Consider the following 24,025-nt stretch of genomic DNA (forward strand, 5'->3'; position numbering starts at 1 on the left):
TAATAACAAATGTTTATCTCAATACTTTGTTATATACCCTTTGTTGGCAATGACAGAGGTCAAACGTTTTACGTAAGTCTTCACAAGGTTTTCACGGCGGTGTGTTTGGGATCATTGTCATGCTGAAAAACCAGCCACGTTTCATCTTCAATGCCCATGCTGATGGAGGGAGGTTTTCACTCAAAATCTCACGATACATGGCCCCATTCATTCTTTCCTTTACACGGATCAGTCGTTCTGGTCCCTTTGCAGAAAAACAGCCCCAAAGCATGATGTTTCCACCCCCATGCTTCACAGAAGGTAAGGTGTTCTTTGGATGCAACTCAGCATTCTTTGTCCTCCAAACACGACGAGTTGAGTTTTTACCAAAAAGTTATATTTTGGTTTCATCTGACCATATGACATTCTCCCAATCTTCTTCTGGATCATCCAAATGCTCTCTAGCAAACTTCAGACGGGCCTGGACATGTACTGGCTTAAGCAGGGGGACACGTCTGGCACTGCAGGATTTGAGTCCCTGGCGGCGTAGTGTGTTACTGATTGTAGGCTTTGTTACTTTGGTCCCAGCTCTCTGCAGGTCATTCACTAGGTCCCCCCGTGTGGTTCTGGGATTTTTGCTCACTGTTCTTGTGATCATTTTGACCCCACGGGGTGAGATCTTGCGTGGAGCCCCAGATCGAGGGAGATTATCAGTGGTCTTGTATGTCTTCCATTTCCTAATATTTGCTCCCACAGTTGATTTCTTCAAACCAAGCTGCTTACCTATTGCAGATTCAGTCTTCCCAGCCACCATAATTTGCAAATAAATTCATTAAAAATCCTACAATGTGTTTTTCTGGATTTGTTTTCCTCATTTTGTCTGTCATAGTTGAAGTGTACCTATGATGAAAATTACAGGCCTCTCTCATCTTTTTAAGTGGGAGAACTTGCACAATTGGTGGCTGACTAAATACTTTTTTGCCCCACTGTACAGTATAGAAAAACATTCAAAAATCCACACAGCCACATACATGCACGCGCACAGACAACCACTAACAGTCTTCATGACAGTTGCATGCAGTTTTACATAGACTACAGAGCAGACTACAGAGCAGACTACAGAGCAGACTACAGAGCAGACTACAGAGCAGGCACTGGCTCCCTTCGTATGGAAGAAGAAGGAGCACCATGGATATGTCACTTCACATATTGTATACAGGTAGAGGTCACTCTCAATGGATCAGAGCCCTCACCTGTAGCCTGCCGGACAGATCTGCCAACCTTTTGGCTGTCTTACTTTACAGCTTTGTTTGAGTTAGTGGGAGTCTCTGAAGTAGACATTATCCATTAGGTTGTATGAACATCTCAGACAGAACATCAATCTAACGTGGTTGACAGGGGGAGTCTATTGGCCTGGGGTGAGGAGGAGGAGAGGAGGAGCGGAGAAGAGGAGATGCTAGTGAATTATTGAGCGCAGCTGTTTGGTTTTCTCTCTGGTGAGTTGGGGGAGAGGCCGGAGTTGTCAGGTCCCGGTATGGAGCAATACGTCTCAGACTCCCTCTTTCTGTGCTCTCTGTTATAATGTATCTACATCTCTCTCTCTCTCTCTCTCTCACTCTCTCTGTCTCTCTCTCTCTCTGTCTCCCTCTCTCACCCTCCCTCTTTCTGTGCTCTCTCTGTTATAATGTATCTACATCTCTCTCTCTCTTATACTGTATCGACCTCCCGCTGTGTCTCTCTCTCTCTCTCTCTCTGTCTCTCTCTCTCTCTCTCTCTGTCTCTCTCTCTCTGTCTCTCTCTGTCTCTCTCTCTGTCTCTCTCTCTCTGTCTCTCTCTCTCTGTCTCTCTCTCTGTCTCTCTCTCTCTGTCTCTCTCTCTGTCTGTCTCTCTCTCTCTGTCTCTCTCTCTCTGTCTCTCTCTCTCTGTCTATCTATCTCTCTCTCTCTCTCTCTCTCTCTCTCTCTCTCTCTCTCTCTATCTCTATATATATATATATATATCCCTCTCTCACCCTCCCTCTTCCTGTGCCCTCTCTGTGCTCTCATATGTACTCTCTCTTTCTCTTTCTCTCCATCTTTCTCCTTCCCCCTCTCTCAGAGGTCAGATGACTTCCTCTGTTTATCTGTCTCTCACAGATTGTGTTTTAGGCTAGGTAGCCTAGCGGGTAGAGAGGTGAGCCAGCAGCCGGAGGGTTTCCAGTTCGATTGCCAGGTCTGATGGGGAAATCATTTGACGGGAAGCAACCTGCTCCAACCTCTATATGTCCGTAACAGTCCCCTGCTCCAACCTCTCCAACCTCTATATGTATGTAACAGTCCCCTGCTCCAACCTCTATATGTCTGTAACAGTCCCCTGCTCCAACCTCTATATGTCTGTAACAGTCCCCTGCTCCAACTATATGTCTCCAACCTCTATATGTCTGTAACAGTCCCCTGCTCCAACCTCTATATGTCTGTAACAGTCCCCTGCTCCAACCTCTAGATGTCTGTAACAGTCCCCTGCTCCAACCTCTCCAACAGTCCTCTACATGTCTGTAACAGTCCCCTGCTCCACCTCTATATCTCCACAGTCCTCTCCAACCTCATGTCTGTAACAGTCCCCTGCTCCAACCTCTATATGTCTGTAACAGTCCCCTGCTCCAACCTCTATATGTCTGTAACAGTCCCCTGCTCCAACCTCTATATGTCTGTAACAGTCCCCTGCTCCAACCTCTGTATGTATGTAACAGTCCCCTGCTCCAACCTCTATATGTATGTAACAGTCCCCTGTAACAGTCCAACCTGCTCCAACCTCTACATGTCTGTAACAGTCCCCTGCTCCAACTTCTATATGTATGTAACAGTCCCCTGCTCCAACCTCTGTGTATGTAACAGTCCCCTGCTCCGACCTCTATATGTATGTAACAGTCCCCTGCTCCAACCTCTACATGTCTGTAACAGTCCCCTGCTCCAACCTCTATATGTCTGTAACAGTCCCCTGCTCCAACCTCTACATGTATGTAACAGTCCCTGCTCCAACCTCTATATGTATGTAACAGTCCCCTGCTCCAACCTCTACATGTATGTAACAGTCCCCCAACCTCTGTATCTGTATGTAACAGTCCCCTGCTCCAACCTCTATATGTCTGTAACAGTCCCCTGCTCCAACCTCTCCTCTGTAACAGTCCCCTCTATATGTCTGTAACAGTCCCCTGCTCCAACCTCTATATGTCTGTAACAGTCCCCTGCTCCAACCTCTATATGTCTGTAACAGTCCCCTGCTCCAACCTCCAGTCCCTGCTCCAACTCCTCTACTATGTCTGTAACAGTCCCCTGCTCCAACCTCTGTATCTCTATGTAACAGTCCCCTGCTCAGACCTCTGTATCTCTGTAACAGTCCCCTGCTCCAACCTCTACATGTATGTAACAGTCCCCTGCTCCAACCTCTATATGTATGTAACAGTCCCCTTCCAACCTCTACATGTCTGTAACAGTCCAACCCTGTATGTCTGTAACAGTCCCTGCTCCAACCTCTATATGTCTGTAACAGTCCCCTGCTCCAACCTCTATATGTCTGTAACAGTCCCCTGCTCCAACCTCTATATGTCTGTAACAGTCCCTCCAGTCCCTCTGCTCCAACCTCTGTATGTATGTAACAGTCCCCTGCTCCAACCTCTATATGTCTGTAACAGTCCCCTGCTCCAACCTCTATATGTCTGTAACAGTCCCCTGCTCCAACCTCTATGTCTGTAACAGTCCCCTGCTCCCTCCAACCTCTATATGTATGTAACAGTCCCCTGCTCCAACCTCTATATGTCTGTAACAGTCCCCTGCTCCAACCTCTATATGTCTGTAACAGTCCCCTGCTCCAACCTCTATATGTATGTAACAGTCCCCTGCTCCAACCTCTATCTGTATGTAACAGTCCCTCTACATGTATGTAGTCCCCTGCTCCAACCTCCCCTCTCTATGTAACAGTCCCTGCTCCAACCTCTATATGTCTGTAACAGTCCCCTGCTCCAACCTCTGCTATGTAACAGTCCCCTGCTCCAACCTCTATATGTCTGTAACAGTCCCCTGCTCCAACCTCTATATGTCTGTAACAGTCCCCTGCTCCAACCTCATACTGTAACAGTCCCCTGCTCCAACCTCTATATGTCTGTAACAGTCCCCTGCTCCAACCTCTGTATATGTATGTAACAGTCCCTGCTCCAACCTCTATATGTCTGTAACAGTCCCCTGCTCTATGTAACAGTCCCTGCTCCAACCTCTATATGTATGTAACAGTCCCCTGCTCCAACCTCTATATGTCTTGTCTGTAACAGTCCCCTGCTCCAACCTCTATATGTCTGTAACAGTCCCCTGCTCCAACCTCTATATGTCTGTAACAGTCCCCTGCTCCAACCTCTATATGTCTGTAACAGTCCCCTGCTCCAACCTCTGTATCTCCTGTAACAGTCCCTCTCCAACCTCTATATGTCTGTAACAGTCCCCTGCTCCAACCTCTCTCTGTAACAGTCCCCTCTCCAACCTCTATATGTCTGTAACAGTCTGCTCCAACCCTGCTAACAGTCCCCTGCTCCAACCTCTATATGTATGTAAACAGTCCCCTGCTCCAACCTCTATATGTCTGTAACAGTCCCCTGCTCCAACCTCTATATGTCTGTAACAGTCCCCTGCTCCAACCTCTATATGTCTATGTAACAGTCCCCTGCTCCAACCTCTATATGTCTGTAACAGTCCCCTGCTCCAACCTCTATATGTCTGTAACAGTCCCCTGCTCCAACTATGTAACAGTCCTCTCCAACCTCTGTCTGTAACAGTCCCCTGCTCCAACCTCTATATGTCTGTAACAGTCCCCTGCTCCAACCTCTATATGTCTGTAACAGTCCCCTGCTCCAACCTCTATATGTCTGTAACAGTCCCCTGCTCCAACCTCTACCTCTATGTCTGTAACAGTCCCCTGCTCCAACCTCTATATGTCTGTAACAGTCCCCTGCTCCAACCTATATGTCTGTAACAGTCTACCTCTATATGTCTGTAACAGTCCCCTGCTCCAACCTCTATATGTCTGTAACAGTCCCCTGCTCCAACCTCTATATGTCTGTAACAGTCCCCTGCTCCAACCTCTATATGTCTGTAACAGTCCCCTGCTCCAACCTCTATATGTCTGTAACAGTCCCCTGCTCCAACCTCTATATGTCTGTAACAGTCCCCTGCTCCAAGTCCCCCTAACAGTCCCCTGCTCCAACCTCTATATGTCTGTAACAGTCCCCTGCTCCAACCTCTATATGTCTGTAACAGTCCCCTGCTCCAACTCTCTGTAACAGTCCCCTCTCACCTCTGTATGTAACAGTCCCCTGCTCCAACCTCTATATGTCTGTAACAGTATGTATGTAACAGTCCCCTGCTCCAACCTCTATATGTCTGTAACAGTCCCCTGCTCCAACCTCTACCTCTATGTATGTAACAGTCCCCTCCAACCTCATACCTCTCCAACCTCTATATGTCTGTAACAGTCCCCTGCTCCAACCTCTATATGTCTGTAACAGTCCCCTGCTCCAACCTCTATATGTCTGTAACAGTCCCCTGCTCCAACCTCTATATGTCTGTAACAGTCCCCTGCTCCAACCTCAGTCCCCCTCTATATGTCTGTAACAGTCCCCTGCTCCAACCTCTATATGTCTGTAACAGTCCCCTGCTCCAACCTCTATATGTCTGTAACAGTCCCCTGCTCCAACCTCTATATGTCTGTAACAGTCCCCTGCTCCAACCTCTATATGTCTGTAACAGTCCCCTGCTCCAACCTCTATATGTCTGTAACAGTCCCCTGCTCCAACTATGTAACAGTCCCCTGCTCCAACCTCTACATGTCTGTAACAGTCCCCTGCTCCAACCTCTGTATGTAACAGTCCCCTCTCCAACCTCTATATGTCTGTAACAGTCCCCTGCTCCAACCTCTGTAACAGTCCCCTCCAACCTCTATGTCTGTAACAGTCCCCTGCTCCAACCTCTATATGTCTGTAACAGTCCCCTGCTCCAACCTCTATAACAGTCTGTAACAGTCCCCTGCTCCAACCTCTATGTACCTATGTAACAGTCCCCTGCTAACCTCAGTATCTCTCTGTAACAGTCCCCTGCTCCAACCTCTATATGTCTGTAACAGTCCCCTGCTCCAACCTCTCTATGTCTGTAACAGTCCCCTGTCCAACCTCCCCTGCTCCAACAGTCCCCTGCTCCGTAACAGTCCTCTCTATACCTGTATGTAACAGTCCCCTGCTCCAACCTCTGTATGTAACAGTCCCCTGCTCCAACCTCTGTCTCTAACATGTCTGTAACAGTCCCCCCTGCTCCACAGTCCCCTGCTCCAACCTCTATATGTCTGTAACAGTCCCCTGCTCCAACCTCTATATGTCTGTAACAGTCCCCCTGCTCCAACCTCTATATGTCTGTAACAGTCCCCTGCTCCAACCTCTATATGTCTGTAACAGTCCCCTGCTCCAACCTCTATATGTCTGTAACAGTCCCCTGCTCCAAACCTCTCCAACCTCTCATGTCTGTAACAGTCCCCTGCTCCAACCTCTATATGTCTGTAACAGTCCCCTGCTCCAACCTCTGTCTATGTAACAGTCCCTGCTACCCTGTCTGTAACAGTAACAGTCCCCTGCTCCAACCTCTATATGTCTGTAACAGTCCCCTGCTCCAACCTCTATATGTCTGTAACAGTCCCCTGCTCCAACCTCTATGTAACAGTCCCCTGCTACCTCTGTATGTCTGTAACAGTCCCCTGCTCCAACCTCTGTAGTCCCCTCCAACCTCTATATGTCTGTAACAGTCCCCTGCTCCTGTAACAGTCCCCTGCTCCAAGTCCCCTGCTCCAACCTCTATATGTCTGTAACAGTCCCCTGCTCCAACTCTCTGTAACAACCTCTATGTATGTAACAGTCCCCTGCTCCAACCTCTCCAACCTCTATGTCTGTAACAGTCCCCTGCTCCAACCCTCCAACCTCTATATGTCTGTAACAGTCCCCTGCTCCAACCTCTATATCCCCTCTGTAACAGTAACAGTCCCCTGCTCCAACCTCTATATGTCTGTAACAGTCCCCTGCTCCAACCTCTATATGTCTGTAACAGTCCCCTGCTCCAACCTCTATATGTCTGTAACAGTCCCCTGCTCCAACCTCTATATGTCTGTAACAGTCCCCTGCTATGTAACAGTCCTCTCCAACCTCTATATGTCTGTAACAGTCCCCTGTCCACAGTCCCCTGCTCCAACCTCTATATGTCTGTAACAGTCCCCTGCTCCAACCTCTATATGTCTGTAACAGTCCCCTGCTCCAACCTCTATATGTCTGTAACAGTCCCCTGCTCCAACCTCTCTGCTATGTAACAGTCCCCTGCTCCAACCTCTATATGTCTGTAACAGTCCCCTGCTCCAACCTCTGTATGTCTGTAACAGTCCCCTGCTCCAACCTCTATATGTCTGTAACAGTCCCCTGCTCCAACCTCTATATGTCTGTAACAGTCCCCTGCTCCACCTCTATATGTATGTAACAGTCCCCTGCTCCAACCTCTATATGTCTGTAACAGTCCCCTGCTCCAACCTCTATATGTCTGTAACAGTCCCCTGCTCCAACCTCTATATGTCTGTAACAGTCCCCTGCTCCAACCTCTATATGTCTGTAACAGTCCCCTGCTCCAACCTCTATATGTCTGTAACAGTCCCCTGCTCCAACCTCTATATGTCTGTAACAGTCCCCTGCTCCACCTCTGTACCAGTCCCCTGCCAACCTCTATATGTCTGTAACAGTCCCCTGCTCCAACCTCTCCAACCTCTATATGTCTGTAACAGTCCCCTGCTCCAACCTCTATATGTCTGTAACAGTCCCCTGCTCCAACCTCTATATGTCTGTAACAGTCCCCAGCTCCAACCTCCCAACCTCTACATGTCTGTAACAGTCCCCTGCTCCAACCTCTATATGTCTGTAACAGTCCCCTGCTCCAACCTCTATATGTCTGTAACAGTCCCCTGCTCCAACCTCTATATGTCTGTAACAGTCCCCTGTATGTAACAGTCCCCCAACCTCTGTATCTCTATGTAACAGTCCCTCTCCAACCTCTATATGTCTGTAACAGTCCCCCCTGCTCCAACCTCTATATGTCTGTAACAGTCCCCTGCTCCAACCTCTATATCTCTGTAACAGGCTCCAACCAGGGTAGCCTAGTGTAACAGTCCCCTGGACCTAGTATGTATGTAACAGTCCCCTGCTCCAAGTTCAATGTCCCCAGTCCCCTGACAAGGTCAAAATCTGTCAGTTCTGCTGCTCCCCTGTATATGTATGTAACAGTCCCCTGCTCCTACCTCTGTATATGTATGTAACAATAAGAATCTGTATCTGTAACAGTGACTTGCCTAGTTAAATAAATGTAACAGTCCCCTGCTACCTCTATGTCTGTAACAGTCCCTGCTCCAACCTCTAAATGTCTGTAACAGTCCCCTGCTCCAACCTCTATATGTATGTAACAGTCCCCTGCTCCAACCTCTATATGTATGTAACAGTCCCCTGTTCCAGTCCCTCTCCAACCTCTATATGTCTGTAACAGTCCCCTGCTCCAACCTCTCCATACCTGTAACAGTCCCCTGCTCCAACCTCTATATGTATGTAACAGTCCCCTGCTCCAACCTCTATATGTATGTAACAGTCCCCTGCTCCAACCTCTCCAACCTCTACATGTCTGTAACAGTCCCCTGCTCCCCTCTCCAACCTCTACATGTCTGTAACAGTCCCCTGCTCCAACCTCTTGGCATCTCCACTGGCATCTCCACTAGCATCTCCACTAGCCTCTCCACTGGCATCTCCACTAGCATCTCCACTAGCCTCTCCACTAGCATCTCCACTAGCCTCTTCACTGGCATCTCCACTGGCATCTCCACTAGCCTCTCCACTAGCCTCTCCACTAGCATCTCCACTGGCATCTCCACTAGCCTCTCCACTAGCATCTCCACTACCCTCTCTACTAGCATCTCCACTGGCATTCCCACTAGCCTCTCCACTAGCATCTCCACTAGCCTCTCCACTAGCGTGTCCACTGGCATTTCCACCGGCCTCTCCACTAGCCCCTCCACCAGCCTCTCCACTGGCATCTCCACTAGCCTCTCCACTAGCCTCTCCACTGGCATCTCCACTGGCATCTCCACTGGCATCTCCACTGGCCTCTCCACTAGCCTCGCCACTGGCATCTCCACTAGCATCTCCACTAGCATCTCCACTAGCCTCTCCACTAGCATCTCCACTAGCATCTCCACTAGCCTCTCACTAGCCTCTCCACTAGCCTCTCCACTAGCATCTCCACTAGCATCTCCCCTAGCATCTCCACTAGCATCTCCACTAGCCTCTCCACTAGCCTCTCCACTAGCCTCTCCACTAGCCTCTCCACTAGCATCTCCACTAGCATCTCCCTAGCATCTCCACTAGCATCTCCACTAGCCTCTCCACTAGCCTCCACTGGCCTCTCCACTAGCCTCCACTAGCCTCTCCACTAGCATCTCCACTAGCCTCTCCACTAGCCTCTCCACTAGCATCTCCACTAGCATCTCCACTAGCCTCTCCACTAGCCTCTCCACTGGCCTCTCCACCTCTCCACTAGCCTCTCCACTAGCCTCTCCACTGGCATCTCCACTAGCCTCTCCACTAGCATCTCCACTAGCATCTCCACTAGCCTCTCCACTAGCTCTCCACTAGCACTCTCCACTAGCATCTCCACTAGCCATCTCCACTAGCATCTCCACTAGCATCTCCACTAGCATCTCCACTAGCCTCTCCACTAGCCTCTCCACTAGCATCTCCACTAGCCTCTCCACTAGCATCTCTCCACTAGCATCTCCACTAGCCTCTCCACTAGCATCTCCACTAGCCTCTCCACTAGCCTCTCCACTAGCATCTCCACTAGCATCTCCACTCCAGCCTCTCCACTAGCCTCTCCACTAGCCTCTCCACTAGCCTCTCCACTAGCAGCCTCTCCACTAGCCTCTCCACTAGCATCTCCACTAGCATCTCCACTAGCCTCTCCACTAGCATCTCCACTAGCCTCTCCAGCTAGCCTCTCCACTAGCCTCTCCACTAGCATCTCCACTAGCCTCTCCACTAGCCTCTCCACTAGCCTCTCCACTAGCCTCTCCACTGGCATCTCCACTAGCCTCTCCACTAGCCTCCATCTCCACTAGCCTCTCCACTAGCCTCTCCACTAGCATCTCCACTAGCTCCACTAGCATCTCCACTAGCCTCTCCACTAGCATCTCCACTAGCCTCTCCACTAGCCTCCACTGGCCACTAGCCTCCACTAGCCTCTCCACTAGCCTCTCCACTAGCATCTCCACTAGCCTCTCCACTAGCTCTCCACTAGCATCTCCACTAGCCTCTCCACTAGCATCTCCACTAGCATCTCCACTAGCATCTCCACTAGCCTCTCTAGCCCTCCACTAGCCTCTAGCCTCTCCACTAGCCTCTCCACTAGCATCTCCCAGCCTCTCCACTAGCATCTCCACTAGCATCTCCACTAGCATCTCCACTAGCATCTCCACTAGCCTCTCCACTAGCCTCTCCACTAGCCTCTCCACTAGCCTCTCCACTAGCCGTCTCTCTCTTTCCTCCTCTCTATTCTCCTTACAGCTCTTGAACCAGTAGCCTAGCCCGATCCGTTTTCCCAGACGTATCAATATAGTTTGGTCACTTATTTTGAGAAATTAAAAAATATATATATTCGAGAAAAGAAGGACCTTGCTCTTGCTTGCTGGATACAAAATAGGCTACAGTGTTCACAGAGTGAACTAGAGAGAAGTCTGAGTGCTTCTCTGGTGGGATGTCATCACTTTGGCTGGTAGTAATTATGCAATAAAGGGAAATACTGTGTTCTCCCCGTGCTCCAATGTTTATCTTTACAATGACATGTATTAAGTCAGAATGCCCAATGTTAGAATGTTTCCAATCAAATTCATGAATTAAGTTAGAATGTTTTCCTTTCGGTCTAATTTGCATAAACATTGTGATTGGATGATAGCTATGGAGGTTATTGAATCAGGATAACATGATCTCATCGAGCTCATTAACGATAGAATGTTCGTATTTGAACATTGCCCGAAAGGCCAGTCTCGTTGGCCAATGACAGGACTGGAAAGAAGAGGAATGTAGTTGCTGAACTGAGACAGGGTAGCCTAGTGGTTAGAGTGTAGAGGCGGCAGGGTAGCCTAGTGGTTAGAGTGTAGAGGTGGCAGGGTAGCCTAGTGGTTAGAGTGTAGAGGCGGCAGGGTAGCCTAGTGGTTAGAGTGTAGAGGTGGCAGGGTAGCCTAGTGGTTAGAGCGTTGGACTAGTAACCGAAAGGTTGCAAGTTCGAATCCCCGAGCTGACAAGGTACAAATAAGTCGTTCTGCCCCTGAACAAGGCAGGTAACCCATTGTTTCCTAGGCCGTCATTGAAAATAAGAATTTGTTCTTAACTGACTTGCCTAGTAAAATAAATTTAAAAATAACCAGGCTATAATAGACAGACCAATCCTGACAATCTTTAGAGAATGTGCCACTTTCTTGGAATGAATTGTTGTGTTGTAAATGCATGAGCCTCGGTAACCATAGAAATACAATGTGTTCTATTTCTATGGTCACAACATTGACATTAGACAGTAGCTTAGTCCAAATATTATTCTCCTAGATGGAATACTCATCACACTCTTTGGTGACAGCTGTAGAGAGATTGGTGATAGTTGGCTGGCCATCCACACGACAGTCCTGATTGGTCCTTGCAGACTCTGGGACTGGAATATGAGCGACTCTCGTCCACAATGCTTTATTTATTTATCTAATTTTGAGTTGAAATCATGACTGGCCGAAACGTCACGACTTTAACTCAGAATTAGGTCAATAAAACATCAAGATTTTAATTGTGAGCAAGAGTCGCTCTTGTTTACTTCAGAATGCTCCTTTTGATTTATTTGGTTGCACCTCGTCTCACGTTCGGTTGAGTGACTCCTACTCCTCTCCAGGGGCGGGGACAACCTGAAGTGATGTTTTTTCAAAATGGTGGACAATGTCTGACTCACTACATTATTTCCCCTTTATCTCTCATCCTTCCCCCTCTCTCTCTCTCTTCTCTCTGTCTCTCTCTCTCTCTCTCTCTCTAATCCCTTTCCTGGAACTTGCCGATGTCCTACTCAGGTGTCCAATTGGTTCGGCAACAAGAGGATCCGGTACAAGAAGAACATCGGCAAGTTCCAGGAGGAGGCTAACCTCTATGCAGCCAAGACAGCGGTGACGGCAACCCATGCCGTGGCAGCAGCCATCCACAACAGCCAGGCCAACTCACCCACCACGCCCAACTCTGGTAGGCACACTTGGTGGTAAGACCAGAGTCGTATGTATATGTTGCGGTAAATGTGTAAAAAAAAAAAAAAGAAGGGAAATGTATACATTTCACGGTAACATATATATATATAGATTTGGATAGTAACACAGGAAGTGGTGTTTGATACTTAACAAAAGTGATGATTTCTGGCTGCTGTTATTGCTGCTTCCTTGTTTCTTGTTTTTTCCTACTCTTGTAATTTATTCATTTTTCTTTTGTTATTTTGTTTTCATTGTTTCACTTATTCAGCTTTCTAAGAAGTAATATATTGTAGACGAGGGGTATCAAACATACGGCCCATGGGATCCAAAAAAATACAGTGCCTTGTGAAAGTATTCGGCCCCCTTGAACTTTGCGACCTTTTGCCACATTTCAGGCTTCAAACATAAAGATATAAAACTGTATTTTTTTTGTGAAGAATCAACAACAAGTGGGACACAATCATTTTTCACAATTTTTCAGTTTTTGATTTGTTAAAAAAGTTTGAAATATCCAATAAATGTCGTTCCACTTCATGATTGTGTCCCCCTTGTTGTTGATTCTTCACAAAAAAATACAGTTTTATATCTTTATGTTTGAAGCCTGAAATGTGGCAAAAGGTCGCAAAGTTCAAGGAAGCCGAATACTTTCGCAAGGCACTGTAAATAAAACCATCTATATACATTTAAAAAATAAATGAAAACTGTGTATAAATGATATTGGACCTACATTTATACAGTCTTTTCACTCGGTCCAGGTTGCTAACAATCACTGAAATGAAGCTAGACAGTCAAGGAGCATAAAAAATTCCCCAAACTATGGTTAGAGGGCTATTTTTTTCTCTCAACATTTTGACTGACAATTGTTTGGTCCATTTTGACTGCAAGGAAATATAACACATTTTGAATATGACCCTCCAGACCTCTGTAAAGACTGAATGAGGCCTGCGGAGGCAGAATGAGTTTGACACCCCTGTGACTGTGGTACTGCTAAGGATTGTTGGGTGGCTGGTTGCTAGGGGTAGTTGGGTGGGTGTTTGCTAGGGGTAGTTGGGTGGGTGGTTGCTAGGGGTAGTTGGGTGCGTGGTTGATAGGTGTAGTGGGGTGTGTGGTTGCTAGGGGTAGTTGGGTGGGTGGTGGGTGGGCGGGAGGGAGGGAGGGACATCTGGCATTGTTTGTTAAAATTGCAAATGACAATTAAATATTGATAATAAAAATCAACACAACGAATGATTGAAATGTTCACGCTAGGATGTCAAATCAAATCAAACCTAAGCCCTTTTTTTATTTTTTTTAATCTTCATTTAATGTTCTATAGCAGTGCTTACAATTCCAATACAATTGATATAGGCAATGAGACTCGGCGCTTAATAAAGTCATGATGGGAGGTTTTTAAGTCCCTTCCATTTTCTGTTATCCAGGCTTCCAGATGAAAGATGAGGAATTTCAACTGGACTCTGCTGAGAGCAAAAACTCCCTTTTAACCAACATGTTCACAGCCGGTACTGATTCTCTTTTAGGAAACCTTTTATGTGTTGTGGTCATTCATCCCACCTAGAACTAGTCCTTCCATTGGTCCCTTCTCACACCCCCGACCATAGTGGAAGCTTGTCTCCCTCTCCACCACCTCAACCTGAATTCAATTGGTTTCATTTAGGATATGAGTACGCTAGTTCCTGTTTAGGTTGCTTCATTTAGGATATGAGTACACTAGTTCCTGTTTAGGTTGCTTCATTTAGGATATGAGTACGCTAGTTCCTGTTTAGGTTGCTTCATTTAGGATATGAGTATGCTAGTTCCTGTTTAGGTTGCTTCATTTAGGATATGAGTATGCTAGTTCCTGTCTAGGTTGCTTCATTTAGGATATGAGTACGCTAGTTCCTGTTTAGGTTGCTTCATTTAGGATATGAGTACGCTAGTTCCTGTTTAGGTTGCTTCATTTAGGATATGAGTACGCTAGTTCCTGTTTAGGTTGCTTCATTTAGGATATGAGTATGCTAGTTCCTGTCTAGGTTGCTTCATTTAGGATATGAGTACGCTAGTTCCTGTTTAGGTTGCTTCATTTAGGATATGAGTACGCTAGTTCCTGTTTAGGTTGCTTCATTTAGGATATGAGTACGCTAGTTCCTGTTTAGGTTGCTTTGATGGTTCATGGACATACAGTATCTAGACCTTCATCCCTCTTCCCTCTGTCCTTACTCTCTCTGTTTTCATCTCTCTTCTCTCGGTCCTTACTCTCTCTGTTTTCATCTCTCTTCCTCGGTCCTCTCTCTGTTTTCATCTCCCTTCCCTCAGTCCTTATTCTCTCTGTTTTCATCTCTCTTCCCTCTGTCCTTATTCTCTCTGTTTTCATCTCTCTTCCCTCTGTCCTTACTCTCTCTGTTTTCATCTCTCTTCCCTCTGTCCTTACTCTCTCTGTTTTCATCTCTCTTCCCTCTGTCCTTATTCTCTCTGTTTTCATCTCTCTTCCCTTGGTCCTTACTCTCTCTGTTTTCATCTCTCTTCCCTCTGTCCTTACTCTCTCTGTTTTCATCTCTCTTCCCTCTGTCCTTATTCTCTCTGTTTTCATCTCTCTTCCCTCTGTCCTTATTCTCTCTGTTTTCATCTCTCTTCCCTCTGTCCTTATTCTCTCTGTTTTCATCTCTCTTCCCTCTGTCCTTATTCTCTCTGTTTTCATCTCTCTTCCCTCTGTCCTTATTCTCTGTTTTCATCTCTCTTCCCTCTGTCCTTACTCTCTCTGTTTTCATCTCTCTTCCCTCTGTCCTTACTCTCTCTGTTTTCATCTCTCTTCCCTCTGTCCTTATTCTCTCTGTTTTCATCTCTCTTCCCTTGGTCCTTACTCTCTCTGTTTTCATCTCTCTTTCTTTGGTCCTTACTCTCTCTGTTTTCATCTCTCTTTCTTTGGTCTTTACTATATCTACAGTCTTCTTGTTTTGTATAGTTTAGTTGTTCGGATGTATGGATCAGTGAGTGTAATGTAGTGTGACGTTGCCCCTAGTCGCATATCTTGGGGTCAGTTTAGCATTTCCCCTCACTAATGATTAAGATTAGGATTGGGTAAAGAGAAGCTGATCCTAGATCTGTATGTGTTCTTATATTCAGCTACTTCCATCTCTCCTCTCCAGGTTCCTCTGCCTCTTTTAGCCTCCCTAACTCTGGGGACATGTTCATGAGCATGCAGAGTCTGAATGGGGCCTCTTACCAGGGGGCTCAAGTCGGAGCTAATGTGCAGTCACAGGTAGGTCAGGGTGAGAGGTCAGGAAGAGAGGTCAGGGTTCAAGGCTTACTTAAGGGTCACATACTATTGACTGTACTAGGTTTGGGGTCAATACCCTTCTCTTTAAAAAAAAAATTGGAGTCATTCCATGAATTGGAATAATGGAGACAATTTGGCCTTCACTTTCTCTGAGGATTTCGTTGAATTCATGGAATGATTTTGAGTTTGAATGAGATTGAACTTCAACTCAAAACTGTAGCAATTCATTGATAGTCGACTGGTAATGTCCAGTCTGGGTACAGCAGGACATTATACTGTAGGTTATGCAGCTTGATTATTTATTATCTTAGAAGGTGTTCGTCAGGTGTAAGAAATATGGCTTTTGATATTATAGACCTTTTGACATATTTCTGTATTTCTATATGACAGTATATTGTAGATTACAGGTTCTGTTATTTGAGAAGGTCGAGTGTCTGGCTTTGACTTGAGCTCTTGGGCTGGGATTCCCCACTTTCTTTACTTACCTGTCCCGTGTCTGTTCTATACTGTCTGTTCTTTACTGTCCCATATCTGTTCTTTACTGTCTCATATCTGGTCTATACTGTCCCATGTCTGTTCTATACTGTCCCATGTCTGTTCTGTTCTATACTGTCCCATGTCTGTTCTTTACTTTACTGTCCCGTGTCTGTTGTTTACTGTCCCATGTCTGTTCTGTTCTTTACTGTCCCATGTCTGTTCTATACTGTCTGTTCTTTACTGTCCCATGTCTGTTCTGTTCTATACTGTCCCATGTCTGTTCTTTACTTTACTGTCCCGTGTCTGTTGTTTACTGTCCCATGTCTGTTCTGTTCTTTACTGTCCCATGTCTGTTCTATACTGTCCCATGTCTGTTCTATACTGTCTGTTCTTTACTGTCCCATATCTGTTCTTTACTGTCTCATATCTGTTCTTTACTGTCCCATGTCTGTTCTGTTCTTTACTGTCCCATGTCTGTGCTGTTCTATACTGTCCCATGTCTGTTCTGTTCTTTACTGTCTCATGTCTGTTCTGTTCTTTACTGTCCCATTGTCTGTTCTTTACTGTCTCATGTCTGTTCTTTACTGTCTCATGTCTGTTCTATACTGTCTCATGTCTGTTCTTTACTGTCCTGTGTCTGTTCTTTACTTTACTGTCTCATGTCTGTTCTTTACTGTCCCATGTCTGTTCTTTACTTTACTGTCCCGTGTCTGTTCTTTACTTTACTGTCCCATGTCTGTTCTTTACTGTCCCATGTCTATTCTTTACTGTCCCATGTATGTTGTTTACTGTCCCATGTCTGTTCTATACTGTCTCATGTCTGTTCTATACTGTCCCATGTCTGTTCTATACTGTCTCATGTCTGTTCTTTACTGTCTCATGTCTGTTCTTTATTGTCCCATGTCTGTTCTTCACAGTCCCATGTCTAGTCTGTTCTTTACTGTCCCATGTCTGTTCTTTACTGTCCCATGTCTGTTCTATACTGTCCCATGTCTGTTCTTTACTGTTCCATGTCTGTTCTATACTGTCCCATGTCTGTTCTATACTGTCTCATGTCTGTTCTATACTGTCTCATGTCTGTTCTTTACTGTCTCATATCTGTTCTTTACTGTCCCATGTCTGTTCCGTGTCTGTTCTTTACTGTCCCATGTCTGTTCTTTACTTTACTGTCCCATGTCTGTTCTGTTCTTTACTGTCCCATGTCTGTTCTGTGTCTGTTCTATACTGTCCCATGTCTGTTCTTTACTTTACTGTCCCATGTCTGTTCTTTACTGTCCCGTGTCTGTTCTTTACTGTCCCATGTCTGTTCTTTACTTTACTGTCTCATGTCTGTTCTTTACTGTCCCATGTCTGTTCTTTACTGTCCCATGTCTAGTCTGTTCTTTACTGTCTCATGTCTGTTCTTCACAGTCCCATGTCTAGTCTGTTCTTTACTGTCTCATGTCTGTTCTATACTGTCCCGTGTCTGTTCTGTACTTTACTGTCCCCTGTCTGTTCTTTACTGTCTCTTGTCTGTTCTATACTGTCCCGTGTCTGTTCTTTACTGTCTCATGTCTGTTCTTTACTTTACTGTCTCATGTCTGTTCTTTACTGTCTCATGTCTGTTCTATACTGTCTCATGTCTGTTCTATACTGTCCCGTGTCTGTTCTTCACTGTCTCATGTCTGTTCTTTACTTTACTGTCTCATGTCTGTTCTTTACTGTCCCGTGTCTGTTCTATACTGTTTCGTGTCTGTTCTTTACTTTACTGTCCCCTGTCTGTTCTTTACTGTCCTGTGTCTGTTCTTTACTGTCCCGTGTCTGTTCTTTACTGTCCCGTGTCTGTTCTATACTGTCTCGTGTCTGTTCTTTACTTTACTGTCCCCTGTCTGTTCTTTACTGTCTCATGTCTGTTCTATACTGTCCCATGTCTGTTCTATACTGTCCCATGTCTGTTCTATACTGTCCCATGTCTGTTCTATACTGCCCCATGTCTGTTCTTTACTGTCCCATGTCTGTTCTTTACTGTCCCAAGTCTGTTCTATACTGTCCCATGTCTGTTCTTTACTGTCCCATGTATGTTGTTTACTGTCCCATGTCTGTTCTATACTGTCCCATGTCTGTTCTTTACTGTCCCATGTCTGTTCTTTACTGTCCCAAGTCTGTTCTATACTGTCCCATGTCTGTTCTTTACTGTCCCATGTCTGTTCTTTACTGTCCCATGTCTGTTCTTTACTGTCCCATGTCTGTTCTATACTGTCCCATGTATGTTGTTTACTGTCCCATGTCTGTTCTATACTGTCCCATGTCTGTTCTTTACTGTCCCATGTCTGTTCTTTACTTTACTGTCCCATGTCTGTTCTTTACTGTCCCATGTCTGTTCTATACTGTCCCATGTCTGTTCTTTACTGTCCCATGTCTGTTCTTTACTGTCCCACGTCTGTTCTTTACTGTCCCATGTATGTTGTTTACTGTCCCATGTCTGTTCTATACTGTCCCATGTCTGTTCTTTACTGTCCCATGTCTGTTCTATACTGTCCCATGTCTGTTCTTTACTGTCCCATGTCTGTTCTTTACTGTCTCATGTCTGTTCTTTACTTTACTGTCCCATGTCTGTTCTTTACTGTCCCATGTCTGTTCTTTACTGTCCCATGTCTGTTCTATACTGTCCCATGTCTGTTCTTTACTGTCCGTGTCTGTTCTTTACTGTCCCATGTCTGTTCTTTACTGTCCCATGTCTGTTCTTTACTGTCCCATGTATGTTGTTTACTGTCCCATGTCTGTTCTATACTGTCCCATGTCTGTTCTATACTGTCCCATGTATGTTGTTTACTGTCCCATGTCTGTTCTATACTGTCCCATGTCTGTTCTTTACTGTCCCATGTCTGTTCTTTACTGTCCCATGTCTGTTCTTTACTGTCCCATGTCTGTTCTTTACTGTCCCATGTCTGTTCTATACTGTCCCATGTCTGTTCTTTACTGTCCCATGTCTGTTCTTTACTGTCCCATGTCTGTTCTATACTGTCCCATGTCTGTTCTTTATTGTCCCATGTCTGTTCTTCACAGTCCCATGTCTAGTCTGTTCTTTACTGTCCCATGTCTGTTCTTTACTGTCCCATGTCTGTTTCTCTACTGTCCCATGTCTGTTCTTTACTGTCCCATGTCTGTTCTATACTGTCTCATGTCTGTTCTATACTGTCTCATGTCTGTTCTATACTGTCCCATGTCTGTTCTTTACTGTCCCATGTCTGTTCTATACTGTCTGTTCTTTACTGTCCCATGTCTGTTCTATACTGTCTGTTCTTTACTGTCCCATGTCTGTTCTGTTCTATACTGTCCCATGTCTGTTCTATACTGTCTGTTCTTTACTGTCCCATGTCTGTTCTTTACTTTACTGTCCCATGTCTGTTCTATACTGTCTGTTCTTTACTGCCCCATGTCTGTTCTATACTGTCCCATGTCTGTTCTATACTGTCCCATGTCTGTTCTATACTGTCCCATGTCTGTTCTTTACTGTCCCATGTCTGTTCTTTACTGTCTCATGTCTGTTCTTTACTGTCTCATGTCTGTTCTATACTGTCTCATGTCTGTTCTATACTGTCCCGTGTCTGTTCTTCACTGTCTCATGTCTGTTCTTTACTTTACTGTCCCATGTCTGTTCTATACTGTCCCGTGTCTGTTCTTTACTGTCTCATGTCTGTTCTTTACTTTACTGTCCCATGTCTGTTCTTTACTGTCCTGTGTCTGTTCTTTACTGTCCCATGTCTGTTCTTTACTGTCCCGTGTCTGTTCTATACTGTCTCGTGTCTGTTCTTTACTTTACTGTCCCCTGTCTGTTCTTTACTGTCTCATGTCTGTTCTATACTGTCCCATGTCTGTTCTATACTGTCCCATGTCTGTTCTATACTGTCCCATGTCTGTTCTATACTGTCCCATGTCTGTTCTTTACTGTCCCATGTCTGTTCTTTACTGTCTCATGTCTGTTCTATACTGTCCCATGTCTGTTCTATACTGTCCCATGTATGTTGTTTACTGTCCCATGTCTGTTCTATACTGTCCCATGTCTGTTCTTTACTGTCCCATGTCTGTTCTATACTGTCCCATGTCTGTTCTTTACTGTCCCATGTCTGTTCTTTACTGTCCCATGTCTGTTCTTTACTGTCCCATGTATGTTGTTTACTGTCCCATGTCTGTTCTATACTGTCCCATGTCTGTTCTTTACTGTCCCATGTCTGTTCTATACTGTCCCATGTCTGTTCTTTACTGTCCCATGTCTGTTCTTTACTGTCTCATGTCTGTTCTTTACTTTACTGTCCCATGTCTGTTCTTTACTGTCCCATGTCTGTTCTTTACTGTCCCATGTCTGTTCTATACTGTCCCATGTCTGTTCTTTACTGTCCCGTGTCTGTTCTTTACTGTCCCATGTCTGTTCTTTACTGTCCCATGTCTGTTCTTTACTGTCCCATGTCTGTTCTTTACTGTCCCATGTCTGTTCTTTACTGTCCCATGTCTGTTCTATACTGTCCCATGTCTGTTCTTTACTGTCCCATGTCTGTTCTTTACTGTCCCATGTCTGTTCTGTACTGTCCCATGTCTGTTCTTTACTGTCCCATGTCTGTTCTATACTGTCTCATGTCTGTTCTATACTGTCTCATGTCTGTTCTTCACTGTCTCATGTCTGTTCTTTACTTTACTGTCCCATGTCTGTTCTATACTGTCCCGTGTCTGTTCTTTACTGTCTCATGTCTGTTCTTTACTTTACTGTCTCATGTCTGTTCTTTACTGTCCCATGTCTGTTCTATACTGTCTGTTCTTTACTGTCCCATGTCTGTTCTTTACTGTCCCATGTCTGTTCTATACTGTCTGTTCTTTACTGTCCCATGTCTGTTCTGTTCTATACTGTCCCATGTCTGTTCTATACTGTCTGTTCTTTACTGTCCCATGTCTGTTCTTTACTTTACTGTCCCATGTCTGTTCTATACTGTCTGTTCTTTACTGCCCCATGTCTGTTCTATACTGTCCCATGTCTGTTCTATACTGTCCCATGTCTGTTCTATACTGTCCCATGTCTGTTCTTTACTGTCCCATGTCTGTTCTTTACTGTCTCATGTCTGTTCTATACTGTCCCATGTCTGTTCTTTACTGTCTCATATCTGTTCTTTACTGTCCCATGTCTGTTCTGTGTCTGTTCTATACTGTCCCATGTCTGTTCTTTACTTTACTGTCCCATGTCTGTTCTTTACTGTCCCGTGTCTGTTCTTTACTGTCCCATGTCTGTTCTTTACTTTACTGTCCCATGTCTGTTCTGTTCTTTACTGTCCCATGTCTGTTCTGTGTCTGTTCTATACTGTCCCATGTCTGTTCTTTACTTTACTGTCCCATGTCTGTTCTTTACTGTCCCGTGTCTGTTCTTTACTGTCCCATGTCTGTTCTTTACTTTACTGTCTCATGTCTGTTCTTTACTGTCCCATGTCTGTTCTTTACTGTCCCATGTCTGTTCTTTACTGTCCCATGTCTAGTCTGTTCTTTACTGTCTCATGTCTGTTCTTCACAGTCCCATGTCTAGTCTGTTCTTTACTGTCTCATGTCTGTTCTATACTGTCCCGTGTCTGTTCTTTACTGTCTCTTGTCTGTTCTATACTGTCCCGTGTCTGTTCTTTACTGTCTCATGTCTGTACTTTACTTTACTGTCTCATGTCTGTTCTTTACTTTACTGTCTCATGTCTGTTCTTTACTGTCCTGTGTCTGTTCTTTACTGTCCCGTGTCTGTTCTTTACTGTCCCGTGTCTGTTCTTTACTGTCTCTTGTCTGTTCTATACTGTCTCGTGTCTGTTCTTTACTTTACTGTCCCGTGTCTGTTCTTTACTGTCCCGTGTCTGTTCTTTACTGTCTCATGTCTGTTCTTCACAGTCCCATGTCTAGTCTGTTCTTTACTGTCTCATGTCTGTTCTATACTGTCCCGTGTCTGTTCTTTACTGTCTCTTGTCTGTTCTATACTGTCTCGTGTCTGTTCTTTACTTTACTGTCCCATGTCTGTTCTTTACTGTCCCATGTATGTTGTTTACTGTCTCGTGTCTGTTCTATACTGTCCCATGTCTGTTCTTTACTCTCTCATGTATGTTCTTTACTGTCCCATGTCTGTTCCTACTTTACTGTCCCATGTCTGTTCTTTACTGTCCCATGTCTGTTCTGTTCTTTACTGTCCCATGTCTGTTCTTTACTGTCCCATGTCTGTTCTTTGCTGTCCCATGTATGTTCTTTACTTTACTGTTTCTTGTCTGTTCTTCACAGTCCCAAGTCTGTTCTGTTCTTTACTGTCCCATGTCTGTTCTGTTCTTTACTTTACTTTTCTCTTGTCTGTTCTATACTGTCCCGTGTCTGTTCTTTACTGTCTCATGTCTGTTCTTTACTTTACTGTCTCATGTCTGTTCTTTACTTTACTGTCTCATGTCTGTTCTTTACTGTCCTGTGTCTGTTCTTTACTGTCCCGTGTCTGTTCTTTACTGTCCGTGTCTGTTCTATACTGTCTCGTGTCTGTTCTTTACTTTACTGTCCCCTGTCTGTTCTTTACTGTCTCATGTCTGTTCTATACTGTCCCATGTCTGTTCTATACTGTCCCATGTCTGTTCTATACTGTCCCATGTCTGTTCTATACTGTCCCATGTCTGTTCTTTACTGTCCCATGTCTGTTCTTTACTGTCCCATGTATGTTGTTTACTGTCCCATGTCTGTTCTATACTGTCCCATGTCTGTTCTTTACTGTCCCATGTCTGTTCTTTACTGTCCCATGTCTGTTCTATACTGTCCCATGTCTGTTCTTTACTGTCCCATGTCTGTTCTTTACTGTCCCATGTCTGTTCTATACTGTCCCATGTCTGTTCTATACTGTCCCATGTCTGTTCTTTACTGTCCCATGTCTGTTCTTTACTGTCCCATGTCTGTTCTTTACTGTCCCATGTATGTTGTTTACTGTCCCATGTCTGTTCTTTACTGTCTCATGTCTGTTCTATACTGTCCCATGTCTGTTCTATACTGTCCCATGTCTGTTCTATACTGTCCCATGTCTGTTCTATACTGTCCCATGTCTGTTCTTTACTGTCCCATGTCTGTTCTTTACTGTCCCATGTATGTTGTTTACTGTCCCATGTCTGTTCTATACTGTCCCATGTCTGTTCTTTACTGTCCCATGTCTGTTCTTTACTGTCCCATGTCTGTTCTATACTGTCCCATGTCTGTTCTATACTGTCCCATGTCTGTTCTTTACTGTCCCATGTCTGTTCTTTACTGTCCCATGTCTGTTCTTTACTGTCCCATGTATGTTGTTTACTGTCCCATGTCTGTTCTATACTGTCGCATGTCTGTTCTATACTGTCCCATGTATGTTGTTTACTGTCCCATGTCTGTTCTATACTGTCCCATGTCTGTTCTTTACTGTCCCATGTCTGTTCTTTACTGTCCCATGTATGTTGTTTACTGTCCCATGTCTGTTCTATACTGTCCCATGTCTGTTCTTTACTGTCCCATGTCTGTTCTATACTGTCCCATGTCTGTTCTTTACTGTCCCATGTCTGTTCTTTACTGTCTCATGTCTGTTCTTTACTTTACTGTCCCATGTCTGTTCTTTACTGTTCCATGTCTGTTCTTTACTGTCCCATGTCTGTTCTATACTGTCCCATGTCTGTTCTTTACTGTCCCGTGTCTGTTCTTTACTGTCCCATGTCTGTTCTTTACTGTCCCATGTCTGTTCTTTACTGTCCCATGTATGTTGTTTACTGTCCCATGTCTGTTCTATACTGTCCCATGTCTGTTCTATACTGTCCCATGTATGTTGTTTACTGTCCCATGTCTGTTCTATACTGTCCCATGTCTGTTCTTTACTGTCCCATGTCTGTTCTATACTGTCCCATGTATGTTGTTTACTGTCCCATGTCTGTTCTATACTGTCCCATGTCTGTTCTTTACTGTCCCATGTCTGTTCTTTAC

At 45.0% G+C, this 24,025-nt stretch overlaps 1 protein-coding gene across 1 annotated transcript in view; it reads left to right on the forward strand.

Moving 5' to 3' along the window:
* The window catches only part of LOC112241115 (pre-B-cell leukemia transcription factor 3), a gene marked incomplete at its 5' end in the record, with an annotated part of 35,845 nt that overhangs the window by 1,502 nt on the left and 10,318 nt on the right, over positions 1 to 24,025 (forward strand). The window contains 2 exons of the mRNA XM_042324105.1: positions 12,166 to 12,331; positions 13,752 to 13,832. Coding sequence (XP_042180039.1) covers positions 12,166 to 12,331; positions 13,752 to 13,832 — 247 coding nt within the window. The remainder of the gene's footprint in view (positions 1 to 12,165; positions 12,332 to 13,751; positions 13,833 to 24,025) is intronic.

Source organism: Oncorhynchus tshawytscha, linkage group LG01 (assembly GCF_018296145.1).
Source record: "Oncorhynchus tshawytscha isolate Ot180627B linkage group LG01, Otsh_v2.0, whole genome shotgun sequence".
NCBI lineage: Eukaryota > Metazoa > Chordata > Actinopteri > Salmoniformes > Salmonidae > Oncorhynchus > Oncorhynchus tshawytscha.